Source organism: Engraulis encrasicolus, chromosome 20, assembly GCF_034702125.1.
Source record: "Engraulis encrasicolus isolate BLACKSEA-1 chromosome 20, IST_EnEncr_1.0, whole genome shotgun sequence".
Lineage (NCBI taxonomy): Eukaryota > Metazoa > Chordata > Actinopteri > Clupeiformes > Engraulidae > Engraulis > Engraulis encrasicolus.
Window position 1 is genome coordinate 8,771,402 of NC_085876.1, and position 20,672 is coordinate 8,792,073.

The window sequence follows — 20,672 nt, forward strand, 5'->3', positions numbered from 1 at the left end:
AGAAAAAGACTCTACAATTGAGCTTTTGCAAGATACTGAAATATAATGCTGTTGTCAGTGACGTCATCATGACGAGAAGCAAGTGGAGGAGGCAAGGTCGCATATTAAAATTCACTCATGGTCTTCATATGTCATGGAGACAGGGGATGAGAAATGCCTGTTGTAGGGAAAACGTTTGTCTTTGCTTTGTTTGTGGTGTGTGATATCTATGTCATGCCTTTTGCGGGGTGCTTCTTCCATATTTGCCATTCTAAACATGCATCATTTGGTTAACAAAAATATGTATCCAAGCTCATTTTCACACCACGCACATAAGAACGAATGCACAAATACCAAAACAAACACCTGTGAAAACCAGAAACAGGCTGTCTGGTGAACACAATTAAATGCAGTTCATACAGTTTTTGCAAGTGTATGTTTCTTCACAAAAATGCTCATTTTAAACTGTGTCTCAAGCTATTTTTGACCTTCCCATGAAAACTACAGAAAATAATTGTGCAAGTTAAATGTGCTGAAATTCAATGAGGATTCACTGAGGATTCATATGCGTTGAGTGCTGAAGGGGTGAGTTAAATGTTTCACTTAACGCTTTTGAACTTTTAGCTATGTTTCAAACTCAATGCTTTTGAAACAAGAATCTACTGTATACTCCATAAATTAACATACACAGTAAAAATAAATGACAAACTCACAACTGAACATCCATCGTGCATGTTCATTTAAAATAAAAAAATATTTTCCACAAGAGCAGCCTTTGACTCCATCTTGTGGTGGCATGGGGCGATTGCAAAGCATCCATCCATCGCCATCATCATACTGACCAGCCAGACGAAAGGCTTCACAGTGACCAATTTAACTTACTGACCACTGACAGCCTAACACACTTAAAGGTGCACTGTGTAATATTTTTAGTAGTTTATTTCCAGAATTTATGCTTCCATTCACAAATGTTACCCGTCATGAATACTTCACATTTCATGAATACCAAGTAGGCTACTCATGACTGGAATTTGGCACTTTTTCATGAGAAGGGGATCTTCTCCATTGTCCGACATTTTGAATTTCCAGTGATAGACATTTTTAGCTGCAAATCTTACTATACTTGGTTATTAGTAAATATTAGTTCATTATTTTGTAAACATTCATGAAAAGATCAAATTTGGCAGTAGACAGCACAATTTCAATGAGCAGCATAGTTGCAATACCTACTCTGGCCACCATCCTACACGGTGCACCTTTAAGTGAAACAACATTCAAAGAACAGTTTGGACTCAAGTCAAATCGACTGTACAAGTATGAGTGCCTTAGTATGCAAGGCAGTCGGCAGAGGCCATTGGCATGTAATTTGCCGCGGGCCAAGGGAGAGGTGGGGCCCGGAATTGGGCCCTCATTACATTTTATGTATTGGGAGAAGGGGCCCTTTCAGATAGCATCCTCCTGGGCCAAACTAAAGCGGTCAGCGACACTGTACATGGGGATATAAGAAGTCCATCTCAGATCTGGCCTCTGACTTCAATTCCTTACATTACTAAATATCGTCTTGCACTTCAATGTTTTGGCACATGGAACAGATATGTTGTAATAAAGTAATTTCTTGCGTGAAGGGACACAAAAGTAATGTCTCGTACCAAAGTAAGCAACACAAAAGGACAAATCAAAAAGGCATTTTCTTAAATAGTCTTTATTTTTACAGTATAAGTTTTGTGGCAATAAAAATATTTTTCAAAAAATTTAATTAAATAAAATAACAAGTCGCTTTCCTAGTCAACCTCAAAAGCTCCCTGCAAGTTTCTGATAAAACATCAACACTTTCGCACATAAATCTCTGAAAATAAAACATTTCTAAGAGCCACATCTTCATACTGCCCTTTTCAGGGCCTGAAGACATCAAGGAGAACATCTCTAAAAAAATAAGATGAGGAAGTATAACCAGATATATGACAAAATATCAACAAAATTAACCACAACACTCATGGCTCTTTTGACTGTACTTATAAATACATCATAAAGTGGTCATACGACGAGAGAAGCACAAATAAATCTCAAACAAATGAACGCGTGAAACCCCCCAAGAGCTAAGACTGACCAGGAGTGGGAGACAATCAATTATTAGGCCACCAGTGTGCATCCCAAGACCACAGGAAATAACTCCCAGACAAAGGTGAGGACTATGATTGACACTTGTGTTCATTTGCCTGCCAGGCGAGCTGGCTCCAAACACTGTAAAAAATAAAATTCCGAGATTCCTCAAAGAAGCCTCAGCGGTCTTTGTGGGGGAGCCTAAATGTGGTTACAAGAACACTTCGGTTTTGTTAAAGGTTCCTCAGAAAAACTTTAGGAGCTACTCGACAGTGCCAAACTGAAGAACGTTTAATGAACCTTTTTGAATGCCACTGTGCCAACCTTAGGATTCCCTCCAATAACTTTTGTGGTGGCCTGAGGATTCTTTGAGGAAACTTCAACAGTGTAGATCCTGGATTGCAGGAGTAGATTCTGGACTGCAGGAGTCACCATCCCAGAATGCTTCAGTGTGGTTCAGCGCAGGATTGAAGCTCTAAAAGGTGTATTGCAGCAAGGGTCATCACAGCCAGAGGCCGCAGGCTCCATACTGTGGCAACCAGATGAGGTGGTACTGCAACACAACAACACGAGACATTGGTAACGCCAAACAGTACAACAGAATTTATACAAACTTTAAAAGAAAAGGAATGCAAGAGAGAGCAAGTGAGTGATAAAGAAAAAGAGAGCAAAACAGGAAGAGAAAGAAAGCAAGACCGAGAAAGTGATCAAACGAGAGTGAGGGCAAGGATGTACCTGTCACAGTCTGAGTCGCAGCTAGCCTTGCTCTCCTCGTCCTCCGAGGGCACGGGTGGCGTGTCGCAGCGGCAGCTCTGGATGGCCTCGGCCACCGAGTAGCGCGTGTGGCCCTGTGCACAGGCCTCGATCTTCATCACGCTCAGCTCGGACTGGAGGAACAGGTGCAGTCGGCTGTCTGACAGCAGCAGGGGGCTACTCAGCACACTGGGGGCAAGGAGGAGGAAAACACATTTACAAAAGTGTAAAATACTTCAACGTTTTAAAGCGCTTTGCTCAGTTTCAGTAAAACTAAGGTGATTCTATACTCTCCCTTAAGGTAAATAAACATATTTGAGGTGCAGCCCGTTGTCCGACAGCAGAGGGTTCCGCACACTGTGGAGGAAAAGGCATGTACAAAAAAAACCCAAGTATTTACAACATTTATAGTAAAAAATATATATTTGAGGTGCAAGCAGCTGTTCGACAGCAATAGAAGGGTGTTCAGCACACTGGATGTGGAGGGGAAAATGTATTTATAAGAATGCACAATACATTATGGCATTATTGCTATGGCTAGTTCTCAGATGACAGTGGAGAAATGGTGGGCACACTGGAGGAGGAGGGAATATGTAGGATATTTCTAATTATAACAGTAATATATTATATATTATGAGTTCATAGATTTTACGTTATAGAATGTAATATAGAATATTTTTAGGGTGCTGCTGGGATGGTAAAAATCAGGCTACAAGTACCTCTGACATCCAAATAGGCTATATAGTCATATAGTCATATAGACGTTTGATGTACAGTTTATGATGTTTTCACCTAAACAACAAGTTCCCTCACATGACTGGTCTTAGGTTTGTAGTATGGAAATGACCTTTAACACTCCACAGGTCTATAAGGTACATAACTTTCACCCAGATCATCGATCTCTGTCTGTAAGTGGCAGAAAAAAAACACCTCAGCATACTTCAAAATTGGACGACATGGCCTGGATGACTGAGAATCTTTACAGACACAGCTATACGTCACCTGAAAAAAAGTGTCAAAAGGCAAAAAGACCTTCACTATGAAGAGCAAATATAAAAGATCTACGTCCTCAGTTGCATAAGACACCATGCAGATCTCTAATCACCTAATGAACTAATCAGTGGCCTACTCGATTGGATGACCTCATAAAGAATGTGTTAATCATCCATGCGATTGATCATCCTGATTAATATGGTGCTTTGAAGACAGGAAACAAAATGGAGGACACAAAAGATAAGGCCCAGATAAAGTCATCCTTACTTCATCTAAACAGGTCCATCACAGGACCAGAACAGAGTGAGAACTGCCTATGAAAGAATACAGAATATTTACACCAAGCCTATTCATTTAGTTAATAAAGTCATTTTGTGTTACATTAATCAATATTTCAGGCTACCCCATTTGAATTCCAGGTGACCACACATGGGGTCCCGATCCCAAAGGATGACATTTTTTTAATCACATTTCATAACATACTGCTGAATAAGCTGCACTTCCTTCAGACAGAAAAAAGGTGCCACCACAGCAAATACGAATATTAGAAGTAAAACTCAATTGTAGTGACAAGAGTTGAGAAACATCAGTTTTGGACAATTTGACAGTAATGCCAGAGAGGGTCTATGGGCTGTAAGTACACCATTATTTTTCTGCACCATCCTAGCTGCACATGCGCACCACGAAAGGCTGCACGATCTGAATTCGTGCAGCAATGTCGTCCTTCGTTTGGCTAAAAGCCAGTCTGTAAGATTTGTTTTATTGAGTTATCCGAGGCTACATGGCATTTTTCGTGGTTTATACACCACATAATGTTATAAATGTGGGAAATACTCATAATATTATTATATAATGGTGCTGGTGGTGTAGCCCTAAGGAAAATTGACATTTTCTAAGTTAGCCTAATAGGCCAGTCAATCGAGCTCTAAAAAGGCCCAAACCCGGGGCGAATTGCAATAGTAATGGTTCCTACTTTTAAGTGATCCTTAAACCCCCATGTATCACATATTAAAAATCTACAGCTTTATATTTAGTGGAACATATTTATTTTCGAGGTCAAAGTTGGCAGATTTCCCATTCATTTCTCCATAGGGAGAGAATATAGGAAATAAATGGTGGATAGGGTAACATTTTAAACTATGGCATATTCATTTGGAACGTTCACAGTTGGTAACTCACATTCAGTCAAAAACATTTTGTATCGCAAGTTCTGAAATATGATGAAATATACAAAGGAGGTCATATGTACTGAAATATGTGATAAAATCTGTGGTAACAGACCAAGCATAAAACAAATTGCAATAGTAATGGTTCATACATTACATTGATCCTTCAACCCCTCTTTATCACATATTAAAAATCTACTTTCATCAATTCAGTGAAAAGTCAAAAGTTTCCGATTTTACCCACTGAATGGCAAAATGCACTGGAAATCTGCCACTTCTGACCATCAAAAAAGTATGTTCCACTAAAGTGATGAAAGTAGATTTTTCATATGTGATGTAGGGAAGATTAAAGGGGCACTAGGATCGCGATTAGTAAGGATCGCTCACTTAATAATAACTCGCACAAGCATCGCCTGACTTGGGACCGTGATTAATTAAACGTTTAATCCTACCTGGAGCTCCTTTAAGTATAAATAAAAAGTGTAAATCATAACTTCTGCAATTTGTTTTATGTTTTGCCCATTGTTGCATAATTCATCACATATTTAAGTAGATGTGATCTCATTTGCATATTTAATCATCATATTTCAGACAACTTGCAATACAAAAAAAACGTTGTCTTTGCTTGAGTAAATTACTGTGAACGTTTCAAATTGATATCTTATTGTTTAAAATTTTAGCCTATTCCCCAAGTATCTCCTATATTGTCTCCCTATGGGAAAATGAATGGGAAATCTCCAACTTTGATCTAGAAAAAAGTATGTTCCACTAAATATAAAGCTGTAGATTTTTAATGTTATTTAGGCATATCTAGGGATTACAAAAAACATGGAATGATTACTATTGCAATTTGTCCCAGGTCAAACGCTAGATTGACTGGCCTATAAAGATTAACGAGACACTGACATGGCCGTCTGTCAAAGATGGCCGAGGCCTATTGATCAGACATGAAGTGCGTTTTGTCAGCGTCTTGACAAATAGTAAATTCACAATAAAGATGGAATTAATCATAGACAGACTTTCAGGGTCCTTACAGGTAGCGAAACGAAGGGTGACAATGCTCCACGTCCAGATCGTGCTGCCTTACATGCTGTGCATGTGCAGAAAAATAATGGTGTACTTACAGACCCTATGGGTCGTACGAGAGGGGAATCTCGCAACTTTTTCCAGGTGGTACTGTCCACTAAGTGGCGCCATCCAAGCAGTGCGGAGGAGCGCTGAGGAGCGCAGAAGCTGCGTTTGGATTGGTCGACCGGTTGCATTGCTGTGACTGGTTGCATTGCTAGCGGAGGCTGACCCCTAAATGCCAAAGCTGTAAGAAATCAGAGGGACGCAACCCCCAGGCTATTGTACATATCATTTAAATCCACATTGGTTTCTCAGAATCCACAGTAATATTGTCAGGTTTCAGCCAACAGCGAGCACAATTGTCAGTATTTAGCGCCAGCCTTATGGGCTGCGCTGTCTCGACAGCACTCCCTAGGTGAACTGCAGGCACAGTTGGATGGCGAGATTGGACACAGTATGTAAACCCACTGTGGTAATGCCATCAACCAGCCACTAAGAGACAAGCTTCCCATTCCCATTGGAGCAGATATAATGCAATGAATGGCACTTACCCTTCCAGAAACTTCTGTAGTCCCTTCATCCTTTCGGTTACCTGACAACTGTTAGTCTGACTGAAGAACGGGTTCCATGGAGGCAGCTTGGGGAGGTCTCTGGGGAGGACACGGACAAGAACATCAACAGAATGAAATGCATGCCAGTGATAGGAGGGTTGGGAAGACTTTCTAAAAAATATATATTTTTGGTCTTTTCGTCTTTATTTATGATAGTATAGTGAAGATGGTGACAGGAGGTGAATGGGGGGAGAGAGACAGGGAAGGGCCGGCAAAGGACCCGGACCGGGAATCGAACCCGGGCCGGCTGCCCTACCGTTAGGGCCGGTAAGAAGTTTTTAACTTCAAAAGCTGAATGCATCAGAAATCAGGGATTTCTCATAGGACTGTCAACGACAAAGCTGCCAACAGTCCTGCTTTCTCCCATACTTCAGACCTTTTTTCCATCCCCATGCTTTCCTAGTACCCTCTTACTGCAATCTATGATATTCTGATTCTTTAATTTCTTACTCCCAAGCCCATTCCAGGCACCACATAAGTCACCAATATTTTGCTATAATGTTGACAGAAGGGGTGCTGCAGTGACTCAGTGAGCTAAAATGCTGTACCCATAAACCAGGGATGCGGGTTCGCATTCAAACGCAAACTCATTTGCCAAGCCTTCCCCGCTGTCTCTCCCATACCAATTCTCTCATCCTAAATGAATTATGTATAATATTGATTATCTATATATATTTTACAGCCATCCTTAGGGCCATTACTGTAGCCCTATAGCGTGGGGCCTCACATGAGCAGTGCGTTGTCCTGTAGCCTCTGGCGTAGCCACACAAACTCGCTGTACCGCCGCCGAACACAGGAGCTCTTCTTCCTAAAGCACATGCTATTCGTCTGGACACACACACACACACACACACACACACACACACACACACACACAGATCTTCAATCAATCACTGTCCATTCTTGCTGCAAATTTCAGTTCAATTTCCAAGTTACATAGAGGTATTTTTAATTCACATAAAAGTTATAAAGTAAAGTTATACCCCACCATAGCAACTAAAAAGAAGGATCAGAAAACCAATTGATTTCTCCCTAACACACAAGAAAATCAATGCAGCTGTTCAGACAGAGTCATGGATGCTTGCAAAACAACGTCAAGGCAAACAATAACAACCACACTCAAATTGAGGCCAACAGCCAACAAATGGTGACTGAATGTAAACTTACATGTATGGTGATCTCATAGTCCAGATGCTTATGCCAGAAGTCGTCTCTGTGAGTGTGGGGATCCCGAACACATACGATGACAAACTCCTGAGGACACTGCGGGCCAGACACACATGGGTTCAGTCGGCTTGGGTCATTGTAAACTGAATCAATGAGGTCAATGGGGTCAATGTGGTACAACGACAGCTAAAGCACATAAATGAATTAATAATTGGTAATTAATGCACAACCATTGAATATGCTTATTAGATAATCCAGTAAAAATAAACAAACACCCCGCATTAAAGCCATACAATAGCGCCATTTACTGTGGTTGCATCACTCAACTAAGTAGGCTACAGAACAACCCTGAGGCAATCTCAAACTTTCAGCAGCACTTCAGAAGCAAAAGCTTGCACTCTGCAAAAAATATCTCAAAATGAGTATTAGAATATCTTGAGTTTTGGGAAATTATATAAAAACACATTTTGGTCAGTATAACCATAATCTATTGAAAGCTGTGGAAATGCTTACCTTTTTCAGGCTGTCAGTCAGGTCTTCCATTGTTCACACACTGGCCAAGAGCAAAATGATAACAAATACGTGATAGAAGAAGAAACACAACACCACAATAAGTAGAATACACAAGTCGTTTCTGAACACAGTAGGCCTATCTTATACAATATCCATTTGAGCCATTGATCATCTCCCACGCACCAGCCATCATCCAAAACATTTGATTCGAAATGGGAGGAAGACGAAAATGGCAAAATACTGTGCACAATCCTGCGTAATTTCCTTTGTTTCCAGTTGATTGCTTTGTTACTGTGCACGTCATTGCCTTCATTAGGCCTAGTCTTTTTTCACTAAGCCGTCTCAGGCCGGTTTCCAGTGCAGCGTCAGCAAACCAAAGCAAAAAAATAAACCCAAGTACAAGTAAAAAAATAATAATAATACTACAAAGTGGGCTACTCATGATAGCTACTCAACACTTGATGAAACGTAGTCTATTAGCCTACTATCCATCCGTGTGTGTGGGTGGGTGGGTGAGAGCGTGCATGTTTGGATATGCGATGTTAGGCTGATTACTGCAGGCCTACTCATGTGTGCTATGTTTAGGCTACAGCAGTGAGCAGCAATAATGTGTATTATGTCTCTGTGTATGTTTTGTATCTGAGTAGGCTATTTATGTAAGATGTTGGACACCTTCATTTCCCTCAGGACTAATAAAAGTTAGTTAATCTAGAAATAGGATACTCTACACCTATCCACTTACGCACAAAGGCCCCAGCGGTGACGTGCCCTGAGCTTTAGCTGGAAGCATACCAGCTCAACAATTTCCCAACGAAATGTGTCTGAATTGAGTTAGGAAAAAGCGCATTCACCAAAGCAAACCCTATGCATGACCGTCTCCGTCTACACTTCACGAACACCATTTGGAAACTTCAGGAGTTCTAACAACAGAATGAAACTCTTAACAGATGACCCCTGGATGAACGAGGCTCTTCACAGCCTTGCTACGTAGGCAATAGAAATAAGCAATTCTGACATTCGGCTAGGCCTATGTGAAGTCGAAAACCAACAACAAATGCCGATCTTACCTTTTCTGTGTCTCCTCTGCTCGGTGGTCCAGCCGCGAGCACTCAACTTCTACTGGGTCTGATCTGACGCGCTTTCTAAAATCAATTAGGCTACCCCAAGTCCCCACCTGAAAAAGGTCAAACCACGCCCCGGTGTCTCACACCGCTTTGAAAGCTGTCTGAGCACTAACGCACGTGCAGCTGGTATTTAATCAGCCAATCAGAAAGCCATTGGCGGCAATCTTTTAAATTACTAATAGACCCCCCCCTCACCCATGTTCTATTCAGCATCACCCCCCCACCACCTTGTTTATCTTCACAAGTAGCCTAGTGTATGCGCCGCTTTCTCTTGTAGGCCTATCTTGTGACTAATTGTATAGGTCATTTGTCAATATCTGTCATGGGAGTCACACATCCACAGGTGTTGGTTAGCTTATAATATAACAGTAGCCTCGTTGTTTACTGCCCATCACCACATCATTGGCCCATTGATTTTTATTTTTTTTATTTTATTTAACACAGCATTATGGCTAGATATACTTAGCCTAGTCTTCAGGCTGCTGAAGGGCAGGTTTCAGGAATCATTTTATCTACTATTTATTATAACCTACAGTTGGTAAATCAACCAAAAATGACTAATATGAAATGAAGAACAAATAAGGCATAATGACAATGGTCTTTCTCACAAAAGTTTATTATTATTATTATTATTTTTTGCCAATGATGTTTCTTGAGTTTAGCCTACTGTGTCATAAATTTGACAGTGCCAACAAAAAGAAAACAAACTTTCTGACTGGTCCTCCAGTTAGGCAGTTACATAATTGACTTTCCCCTGATTATGAAAACGAACTTATGGCCTCTGCTCTTCTGTCTGATTATTGGCTGCCTTTAGTTGAATCAATTGCCCGGTGAACAATCCACTGTCTTCAGTGGAAGGTCACTAGGCCTTCTGAGGGTACAAAGTAGTCACTGAACTGGTTTCTGTTCAAACCAGTACAGTGCAGGGTGGGCTGGTTGTTTGACCCGGTGGACCTTGTTGGGCAGCCGCGGACTATTGGACACAAAGGGGTCAGTTGTCCTAGGTTCAGGGAGGAGTCAGGGGACACTACTGATGGTGCAAGGCGGTCATGGCAATCATTGGACTGGTTTCTGCACCTTCCATTTTTACAGGACATTGACATCTGAAATGACCCTTTCACTCAATTCATTTTCACTCAATAGGCCTACATACGTCATGGGGACACAATTCTTGCCCTCACAAGATTAAGGGGTTGGACCTTAAGGGAAGTCGACAGGGGGACAAAAGTGGTCAGCTGCCTGTCCTGGACTGGGGGGGTACAGGGCCTGACTACGATGTTCAGAGGCCCCTAGGCTACAGGTTGCTGTAGGCTCCCCATGAGATGCAAATTCTACAACAAAACTACTTTGACAGCATCATAACTCTAAACCAGGAATAAAGCACATTTGCCAACTAGTGGATAGGGGTATTAACCAGATTTGATAGTCCATTAAACATGATATACCAATTTATTCAATGCAGTGTATTTCCGTAACTCTGCTTTAAAAAACAACCAAACAACCCTTTGGCCTTTTGGGGGGCCCTTAAGCTGCAGACATATCTAGCCTGCACTTTAATCCCTGGGGGTGGTGACGGCCAAGGCATCGACACAGCTATCAGCAACTCCGGTAATCTGTGGCCGGAGTGTCTCCCGTAGACAGGTTGCGCTGTGTCCCCCACTCAGGGAAGCTGACAGGGGGGGACAAAGGGGTCAATTGTCCCGGGCCCGGGGAGAGATGGGGCCCAGAATTCGGTCTTCATTACATTGAATGTATTGACTTGCGGGCCCTTTCTGAGGGCTTTGTCCCGGGCCCAGCCAAAGCTGTCAGCGGCCCTGCCCCCACTCACCTGTTGGTGCGTATGAGGATTTGAAACCACAGCCCAGTGGATGCGGAAGGAATTCTAACACAAAAGACTAAGTTGGACCCGCAGCTGTTGGGACCTAGCATCAGACAGAGGGTCCAACTCAATCTAGTTCCTCCCGCCCTCTCCTTGTGCTTGTGGCCTCATGATGCAAGGCCGTACGTCAATAGCAAAAGAAGTTTAATTCTCTCGCAAAAGTACAATTCAATGGTCATTTTCTCATTTGCAATCGGGATGTTGAATAGGTAAAAGGCCCTCAAGAGTTGTCCTTCCTCCCCACTGCTCTAACCACAAGACTAAGTGGTTTTGCCTGTCGCTGAAGGGTCAGTCAGGGGGTTGCACTGTGTCCCCAACACACCTGTTGGCGTATGGAACCGAACCCCGATACGTTTGCCACTTGGGGCTTGAACCTAGCATCTACCAGTCAAAGCTCAAGGTTGGGCATGTGAGGCACAGAGCAATACAGCTGAGCTAAATATCCAGACCAACAGCTACTGGGGCTACTGCTTCAGTGCTACTGATACTGTATGATAGTGGGGCATTCTGAAATGGGAGAAGTATGGTGGGTGTTACGTAAAGGACACCAAGAGTGTGTGAAGCGTACGGGTCCGCTTCCCAAAGGGAGGAAGGGGAAGACAGTGGGACTGAGTGGCCCGCATCATGGGACTCACAAACCCATGACAGAAAATACCCTTAATGAATGCCAAAGTCTGGAATGTGATCATGTCAATACTGTTGACTGCTACTGTTGACATTTTGTCCTGTCAATGTAATAAACCGCTAAAGTAGATATATTTGTATTTGTATTGAAGGGGCCCAAGACATTTCAGGATTTCTGTGTTCCCAATGATATGGTGTTGTGTGGTGGGTGTTACTGCCCACCTCTGATCTAGGGCAACAGAGTGCAGATGATGGCCTACATCATGGGACCTACAAACCCATGACAAAAAATACCCTTAATGAATGGCATAGTCTGGAATGTGATAAGATACCTTTCACTGCTACTGTTGACTGTTTGATAATGGGGTGCATCAAAGAAGAGATAGGCCTATAGATCTACAGCATTACGACAAAGATCACCTGCCCATGGGTTATAGCCTACTACTTGAGGCAAGCGAATGGCTTACATTCATACCTGCAAACTCAGGAAGGTTGAAAAAGGTGACAAACTAATCGCGGCGCCGCGGCAAACCCGCGAGGGCCCCCCCAGCCCCCCCCAACCCCCCGTTCTGCCACGAAAAAGAACAGTTAAAAAGACGATAATATATATATACACAAGGCTTACACTATTAGAAATCAGACTTCTGAACTAATTTTATTCATCACCAGCCAATATATGTCTTACAAGCCACCCAGACGCAATTCTAGGTTAAGCTGGGACCCCAAGCGAAAACTCAACAACTAGGCCTACTGTTGTTTAAAGTCTTAGCTGTTATTCACCATCTACTTTGGGGGCCCCAAGCGGCTGCCTATTTAGCCTAGTGACAAGAAGCGCCTCTGCACTCACCACCTGTCAAAATTTAAATTGTCCTATTTATTATTACCAGCCAAAAGGAGGGAGCACACGGTCACTTGGGGTTGTCTTAACTTTGAGCCCCACTGCAATTGACTATGAAAGCATTTGCTGCTTTTGGCTAAAGAGGGTAAGTTAAATAATAGGGAAATGTACAATATAATAAGCTGTATAAAATAGTACCAAGGCATTTTAGTGAATTTATGAATGAATGAGAGCAGAATTTCAGCATTTCCCCAATACAATGGTGTTGTAGCCTACTATGAAGAAGCATTGGATTGTAGAAAAAGATAAAGACAGATGTCATCTAGGTTAATAGGCTATTTAGATTAATAATATGATGTCCTTGGTTGCTAACATTAAATTCATGATTGCACACGTTGCAAGATGAGTCATATAGCTATTGAGACATATAGCCATTGCTATGTATTCCTCTGACGTTTATGAAGGTTTCATCGAGTGTGTATCTGACATAAGGGAACCAAATTTAATTCTCTATTAATCTGCCAATTTATAGCGCAGTCAGTCCCTGCCTACCGTCATTCTAACACATTTTCTCACTCTGAAGTATTCAATAGCGTTTTGGTCAAATATCAAAACAGTAATATATTGCCGTCAATTTAAATAAAGCGAAACATCCATGTTAGGACCGCAGACCTGCTGCCGTTGGGCTATATTTATTTTCACAAGTGGACGGGCTTAGCTAATGAAACAGTTCACAATTCCCAAACCCTGCTGAAATCCTTTACCTTTGAAACGGCGATTTGGACAGCGGTCATTTGTAAAAGGAAGGCGACAGTACCTAGGTAGAAGATAATAACAGGGGGGGATACATGTATGTGTTTCGCGACCGACCACCGTTTCATCAGCTGTTCACTCCGACTGGAGCAAGTATGTCTGGCTGCGGACTGTAGCGCCATATCCCTCTCTATATCCCTGTCGGCCATCTTGGCCCAGGCAGCCCATCCATGTCCCTGTCGGCCATCTTGGCCCAGGCAGTCAATGCAATCATGTTGTACGGTTAAAAACCCATCTCCCTGTCGGCCATCTCGACTAAGAATCGTTAAAACTACCATGGGACATTTATTGATGCATTTAACTGACGGTTATTGTATTGCAGGATTTTGTTTAAGAGTCTGTTAAAATCCACTAATCAGCAAAATAGGCCTACTTAAACATTAATATTTTACTTTTTTTTTGTTTAAATCATGACAAGTTTAGTGTACACAAGTCCTACAATGTTCAGTCTTTAAAATTCACGGCAAAGAACCTTGAAATAATGAGTATTGTTGCACTTACCTTTGATTAATCACATAGGCTGCATGTTAAACTAAGATAACCCAAATATAAACATAAAATGCATCTTTCTTTGATTTAAACTTGTCATGATAACAAAGGGCGCCCAAACATCCACAACTCCCGGTAGATAGGTCTACTTCTACTTCTAGATATTACTGTTTAAAGACTTAGCCAAATGGAAAAGACAAGGGAAGGCCAAAGTAGCCTATGTTTTCAATTGGTTCAATTAAATCAAATTTGTTTATTAGACAAACACAGTTTTAAATCCACCAAAGACAGACCAGGACAATCAAACAAAACAAAAAAAAAACACAAAAATAAACTTTTAATTAAAATATGAATAATTACATATGTGCAGACATTTAACTATGTGCACTCTCAGCCTCTGAAGCATCGTATTTGTTAAGATAAGAAAGCAAACACAATACTAAATGAAAACAACTGAAGTATAAACGTGTACATAAATAAAACATTTACTACACATTTCCAAGAGTGGCTGTTATTCTGATATCATCCAGGAAGACCGTAATGGTGAGATTAGAAAAGAACATTTTCTCAACTGGAGTTGTTTTGGAGTGTGTGGGAGAGTCAAAGGAAATGTTGGGAGTGTGTGTGTGTGTGTGTGTGTGGGTGGGTGTGTGTTTGTTTGTTTATGAGTGTTAGCCGTTGTAAATCGAATACAAACCCACAGGCTCAACTAGCTTATTAGGTACTTATCTAAACACTGTTGCACTGAAATGCTGACAATATTTTGGTAATAACAATTAATTCGCCTCCCATCTTTGTTTCAGTTGGCCAAGTGGTTGCTTACCGCAACACCACTAGGTGTGCGCAAGTTCATTGCACTGCCAGACACAGACCTTGATACCAAAACTTTAGGGAAAGTGTGAGTGTTAGGGTGGGCACATGTTGCCAGTACGGCCTGGCAGTCCTTCGAGAAGTCCTCCATGTCCTCTTGTATTTCGAAGTCGAACACAAAGGGCTCCATGTCCACCTCCACTCCTCTACCCGTCCTTTCAACCCTTATTGGTCAGCAGTCACTGCACAGCCTGGTGGATGTCCGTCAACAGCAGGAGCTCATTCTAAAACAAAACCATTCAAGATGTGTTAATTGTAGACACATACTGTGTCTCAGAGGGCACACTTGTGCACCTCAGGCACTAGGTTTCAGTGTGTATGGCAGATTGCAGGGACCTCGAACTCAGGCCCGGGGGGCAAATCTGGCCCGCTGAGTCCTTTTATTCGGCCCACAAGGTCATTTCAAATGTGCATTACAGTTGGCCCACACACCATTAATGTATAGTGTATGAAAATGACATTTGGTGTCACAGGAATATAAGTGGGCACAGGCCAATGGAACAGCTCACACTAATATGCAGCTCAATATTTGCAGTAGTGGAATGCATTGGCACTGCCCTTACAATTCGATTACGATTCAGGAGGTAACGTGCATACTTTTTCAATACATTGATCACTTGGCCATACTGTTCAACAGTCTGCTTTCTACGGCATAGACCTACGGCACGACTCTGCTATGAACTAGGTCAGGTGGCTACTGTTGCGCGAATCACTGGTGTATGAAAAAACTGTGATAAAACGGTGAATAAACAAAGATTTTTTTTGTATCAAAATGGTGTCACTAAAGAAAAAATACCTTGTTTTTCCAAAAATAATACCTTTTGAGGAAATGTACAACTTTTAATGCCATTAAATTTTGGCTTTTTAATTTATCACCTTTTAATACTTTTTACAACCCTGCATACACCCTGAGTAGTGGAATGCATTGGCACTGCCCTTACAATTCGATTACGATTCAGGAGGTAACGTGCATACTTTTTCAATACATTGATCACTTGGTTGCATTACGGTACTTCACTAGGTTGCATTACTCCTTCATACTATGCAAATGCTGCAACTGATCACCTTGATCTTGTGATTGCTTTGGGTGAGGGCTGGGCAGAGTGGCAGGATGGCTGTGGAGAGAGGATAAAAAAAATGAGAAAAAGTGAAAGACGCGATGGAAAAGTCCCATCGTCATTGTGACACAGCACACATTGAAATGACATTAATGCTGCAGCCCAGTTGGTGCCCCAGGGGAGCATTGCAGCAGAATGGTACCATGTGCAGGGTGGGAAATGGGGAGAATAATAATTGTTAATAATCACCCTCTCCACTTTGGCAGGTTGGGAATAAAACTGACAACATTCAGGGTACAAATCTGACTAGGGCTGGGACGATTAATCGACTAATCGTGACTAATCGACTATAAAAATTAGTCGACAAGAATTTTCATAGTCGACTAATTGTTTAATTTAAATCAATGCTTTTTTACGTACTTTTCTAATGCTTTATTACTTTATTGAAACCTAAAATTGCCCAGCACGTATGAATTGGATGTTGTATCTCGGAGTAAATAAGCTACCATCATGATTTAAAGTTCATTATGAGCTCAGGGACCTAATTTCAACAGTTTCTTTCTTTTTCCCCCAATTTCCTTGAGGATTAAAGTGCTAGAGTACTTGAAAAATGTATCGTTTGACTAATTGACTATTCGAAGAAATTAGTTGATAGATTAATCGGGAGAAAAATAATCGTTTAGGACAGCCCCAAAGCTGACTCTAACTTACCCATGACTGTTTATCCTTTAGACTAAGTAATTAAAGGACCAGTTTAGTCAATTTCAACATGCAGTTGTAATGCCCACACTACCCTGGACTTGTCAGTACCTGTGGTTTTTTTCTTCTTCAGCCATTTCCAAGATCCTGGTCATTGTAATGGGGGCAGCGCTTTGTTTACATTTCAAAAAAACATTTTTATTTATTCCCAAAAACATCCAAAAGGTTGTACAACATCAGCAGACAACTAGCAAACAGCAATACCGTTTGGGAAAATATTTGGAGTAGGCCTATGTTAATTTTGTTTAAAACGTAAACAAACGCTGCCCCCATTAGAATAGCTCATGTCTCGGAAAGGGCTGAGTCAAAAAATGTGGCATCACCGGGTACTAACAAGTCAAGGGTAGCGTGAGCGATACAACAGCATATTGAAATTGACTGAACTGGTCCTTTAAGAATTAAATAATCTTATTTGTGGTTAGGAAGTGTATATGGGTTTAAGAAAGAATGACATTAATTTTATTTTATGGGTTAGCCCATCTTATTCAGGTGTTTGTCTCACACCAGAAGTGTGGACTGGTTATGGAGATTTTATGGGAATGTACATGTTGTGCAGTTGGGTGGCATCATTGGCAAGGTAGTCATTTCACTTCATACATAAATAAATACATGCATAATATAAAATAAAATATTAATTACCAGACAGTCTTACAACGTTTCTCCACTGTATTACCAGGCAATGAATGAGGGATAACCATGTCAAGCCTCACTGCAGTGGTTTCTGTAAATAAATGACAGACATTTCAGTTAATAGATGTATACTGTGATAACAAGAAAATAATAGGAATGACAGGTTTGACAACTTAAGACAAGGTTAGACAGCATAAGCAAGGTTCTCTCATCACGTTTAGACGAGAGTCTCTCACATCACGAAAGAGCCTAAAGCTACCCCTTCTCCCTCCCAGCGTGTTTATCAGGCGGTGTATTTTTCATTTTACAGAACATACTTCATCTAGTGCTAAACAATATCAACAAAGGCCATCAGAGGACTGCATACGACAAGAGAATGCTAGAGCTCTAGTAGATTCCGCCTTAGCTTTTCGTGCTTTCTGGCATTCAAGCAGACTGGCATTGCATCTTCTTAACATTGAAACTTCAAATAAGAAACACTACACACCTGTTCAGACGCACAAAGCACATCAGTGGGATTTGCCAGGCACTCTCATCTACTCCTGAAAAGGCAATGATACAAGAAAATGCTTGAGACATACTCCAACAACAGTATATGTGCAGTAGTGGAATGCATTGCCACTACCCTTACAATTCGATTACGATTCAGGAGGTAATGTTTCATTACAAATCGATTCAGTCCGATTGTACGATGCATTGCAATGCATTACATTTCTACTGAAAGCATTGCACATTTTTATCTGTCATGAGGCAGTACAAGCAGTCAGACACTGAACAACATTTTATTGGCTGCTGTGTGTCCTGCAATCCTCCAGTTTTCAATGCTTGAAGTGCTTTCATTTAATGTAAAGTTCATTTACTCCAGAAATGCCCACAGAAGTAATTGAAACATAAAAAAATATGCCGCATCAATTTGGGCATTTTCCTAATTGATTATTGTTGACATCACTAATGTGCAGGCACATTTGAAATGTCATATATGGGTAAAGAGGGTGTGTGAAATTGAAGTGCATACACACCGAATTTGGCCCTCAGGCAATGACTTTGACACCCCTGGCATATTGGTTATGCACTGGAACATTGTGCTCAAAGTGCATAGGTGCGCCATCTGAGGCACAGCAATACTGTAGAACACGTCACACTGAATTACTATTAATAAGTATAAGGGCCAAATGGAGTTTGGTATGCATACTTTTTGAATACATTGATCACTTGGTTGCGTTACTCCTTCATACTATGCAAATGCTGCAACTGATCACCTTCATCTTGTGATTGCTTTGGGTGAGGGCTGGGCAGGGTGGCAAGCTGGCTGCGGAGAGAGGATTAGAAAAAGACAGAAAAAGTTAAAGACGCGATGGAAAAGTCCAATCGTCATTATGACACCGCACACATTGAAATTACACTAATGCTGCAGCCTAGTTGGTGCCCCAGGGGAGCATTGCAGCAGAATGGTACCATGTGCAGGGTGGGGAATGGGGAGAGCACTTGTTAATAAACACCCTCTCCAATTTAGCAGGTTGGGAATTGAACTGACAACACTCAGGGTACAAATCTGACTCAAACTTACCCATGACTGTTTCCTTTAGTCTAAATAATTAAGAATTAAATAAGCTTATTTGTGGTAAGGAAGTGTATGGGTTTAAGAAAGAATGGCATTTAATTTATTGTATGGGTAAGCCCATCTTATTCAGGCGTTAGTCTCACACCAGAAGTGTGGACTGGTTATGGAGATGTTATGGGAATGTACATGTTGTGCAGTTGGGTGGCATCTTTAGCATGGTAGTAATTTCACTTCATACCGGTGTAAATAAATACATGCAGATAAAAAAATAAAAATAATTACCAGACAGTCTTATAAAAGTTCTTCCACTGTATTACCAGGCAAATGAGGCAATGAATGAGGAATAATCATGTCAAGCCTCACTGCAGTGGTTTCTGTAAATAAATGATAGAAATTTGTGTTAATAGATTTATACTGTGATGACAAGAAAATACTAGGAATGACAGGTTTGACATGACAACCTAAGACAAGGTTAGGCAGCGTACCGGTAAGCAAGGTTCTCTCATCACGTTTAAACGAGTGTCTCACATCACGAATAAAGCTACCCCTTCTCCCTCCCAGCGTGTTTATCAGGCGGTGTATTTTTCAATTTACAGAACATACTTCATCTAGTGCTAAACAATATCAACAAAGGCCATCAGAGGACTGCATACGACAAGAGAATGCTAGAGCTCTAGTAGATTCCGCCTTAGCTTTTCGTGCTTTCTAGAATTCAAGCAGACTGGCATTGCATCTGCTTAACATTGAAACTTCAAATAAGAAACACTACACACCTGGTCAGACGCACAAAGCACATCAGTGGGATTTGCCAGGCACTTTCGTCTACTCCTGAAAAGGCAATGATACAAGAAAATGCTTAAGACATACTCCAACAACAGTCAACAAAAAACGAAGCCACAAGTTGCTAATCAGCTACCTCTTTAGCACTCTGAAAACAAATATGCATGACGGTTCTGTTGTATTAATGTGTCCGCATTATTAGTGCCCATATACTAAAAAATGATCGGAAAATAGCCATTAGTGTTGTGACATTTAAAGCACCGTTGATTGGCTATGATTTGTCGTTCACCCCTGAGCTAGCTAAATAGATTATTTAGCTTTCAAGTCCGACTTTCACTAGTTCTAATTCAAGTGCAATTGAGAACGACAGTTACAGACGATTAAACTATAATCTGCCCTTAACAAGTTTATCAGTCCCCAGCAGATTGTTGTGCACCACGTACCAATAAATATCATAAAGTCAGTCAACTTACATGTCTTCAAGTTCTCACAAGACGTCTTCTCCAAACCCAAACTGATGGTTTTGCCGAGTAAGCATTCTTCAGATTTCTAGAGCGATTTACTTACTTTTTACGTGCCTAAAGATACGCTTAACAGCCAAAACAAGTTATTTATGTATACATTTTACAACCTCCTAGTCCCTATAATTGTATTTTTCTGTAAAAATGTACTACTGGCCCGGCGGCCGCGGTAATCTGATACAAAATGGCCGACAGGGATATGAGCGCGGGCCGCGGGGGAGAGGGAGGAGGGGGGAGAGAGATATCCCGCTGCAGTCCGCAGCGAGACCCATCTCGACTGGTGCGGCGCCTCGAGTTTTGCCGCTAGTAGAACTAGCCTTCTGAATTAGCGCTCTGATTGGCCAATATTTTCCCCCGACACACGTTGCGGCCAATG

At 41.4% G+C, this 20,672-nt stretch overlaps 1 protein-coding gene and 1 long non-coding RNA gene across 2 annotated transcripts; both read right to left on the reverse strand.

The window, feature by feature from the left end:
- Positions 1-1,663: 1,663 nt before the first annotated feature.
- Positions 1,664-9,538, reverse strand: LOC134435698 (sorting nexin-10A-like). The gene is made up of 7 exons (XM_063184743.1): positions 9,418-9,538; positions 8,351-8,390; positions 7,838-7,933; positions 7,398-7,498; positions 6,611-6,709; positions 2,815-3,021; positions 1,664-2,632 (listed from the first exon to the last, which is right to left on the reverse strand). The coding sequence occupies exons 2-7, from the start codon at positions 8,378-8,380 to the stop codon at positions 2,536-2,538; spliced, it is 630 nt and encodes a 209-aa protein (XP_063040813.1). The 5' UTR covers positions 8,381-8,390; positions 9,418-9,538; the 3' UTR covers positions 1,664-2,535.
- Positions 9,539-14,321: 4,783 nt separating this feature from the next.
- LOC134435699 (uncharacterized) lies at positions 14,322-18,690 on the reverse strand. The gene is made up of 4 exons (XR_010032063.1): positions 18,627-18,690; positions 17,922-17,976; positions 17,444-17,525; positions 14,322-15,211 (listed from the first exon to the last, which is right to left on the reverse strand). It is a non-coding gene; the product is annotated as an uncharacterized LOC134435699 (long non-coding RNA).
- Positions 18,691-20,672: the final 1,982 nt, after the last annotated feature.

Bases quoted from the DNA above. Each gene is read 5' to 3' on its own strand.
- LOC134435698 (XM_063184743.1), bottom strand. From the start codon at position 8,380: ATGGAAGACCTGACTGACAGCCTGAAAAAG. The intron at 7,934-8,350 runs GTAAGCATTTCC...TCTGGCCCGCAG, and splicing joins TGACTGACAGCCTGAAAAAG to TGTCCTCAGGAGTTTGTCAT. The intron at 3,022-6,610 runs GTAAGTGCCATT...CCTTGCCCCCAG, and splicing joins CTACAGAAGTTTCTGGAAGG to TGTGCTGAGTAGCCCCCTGC.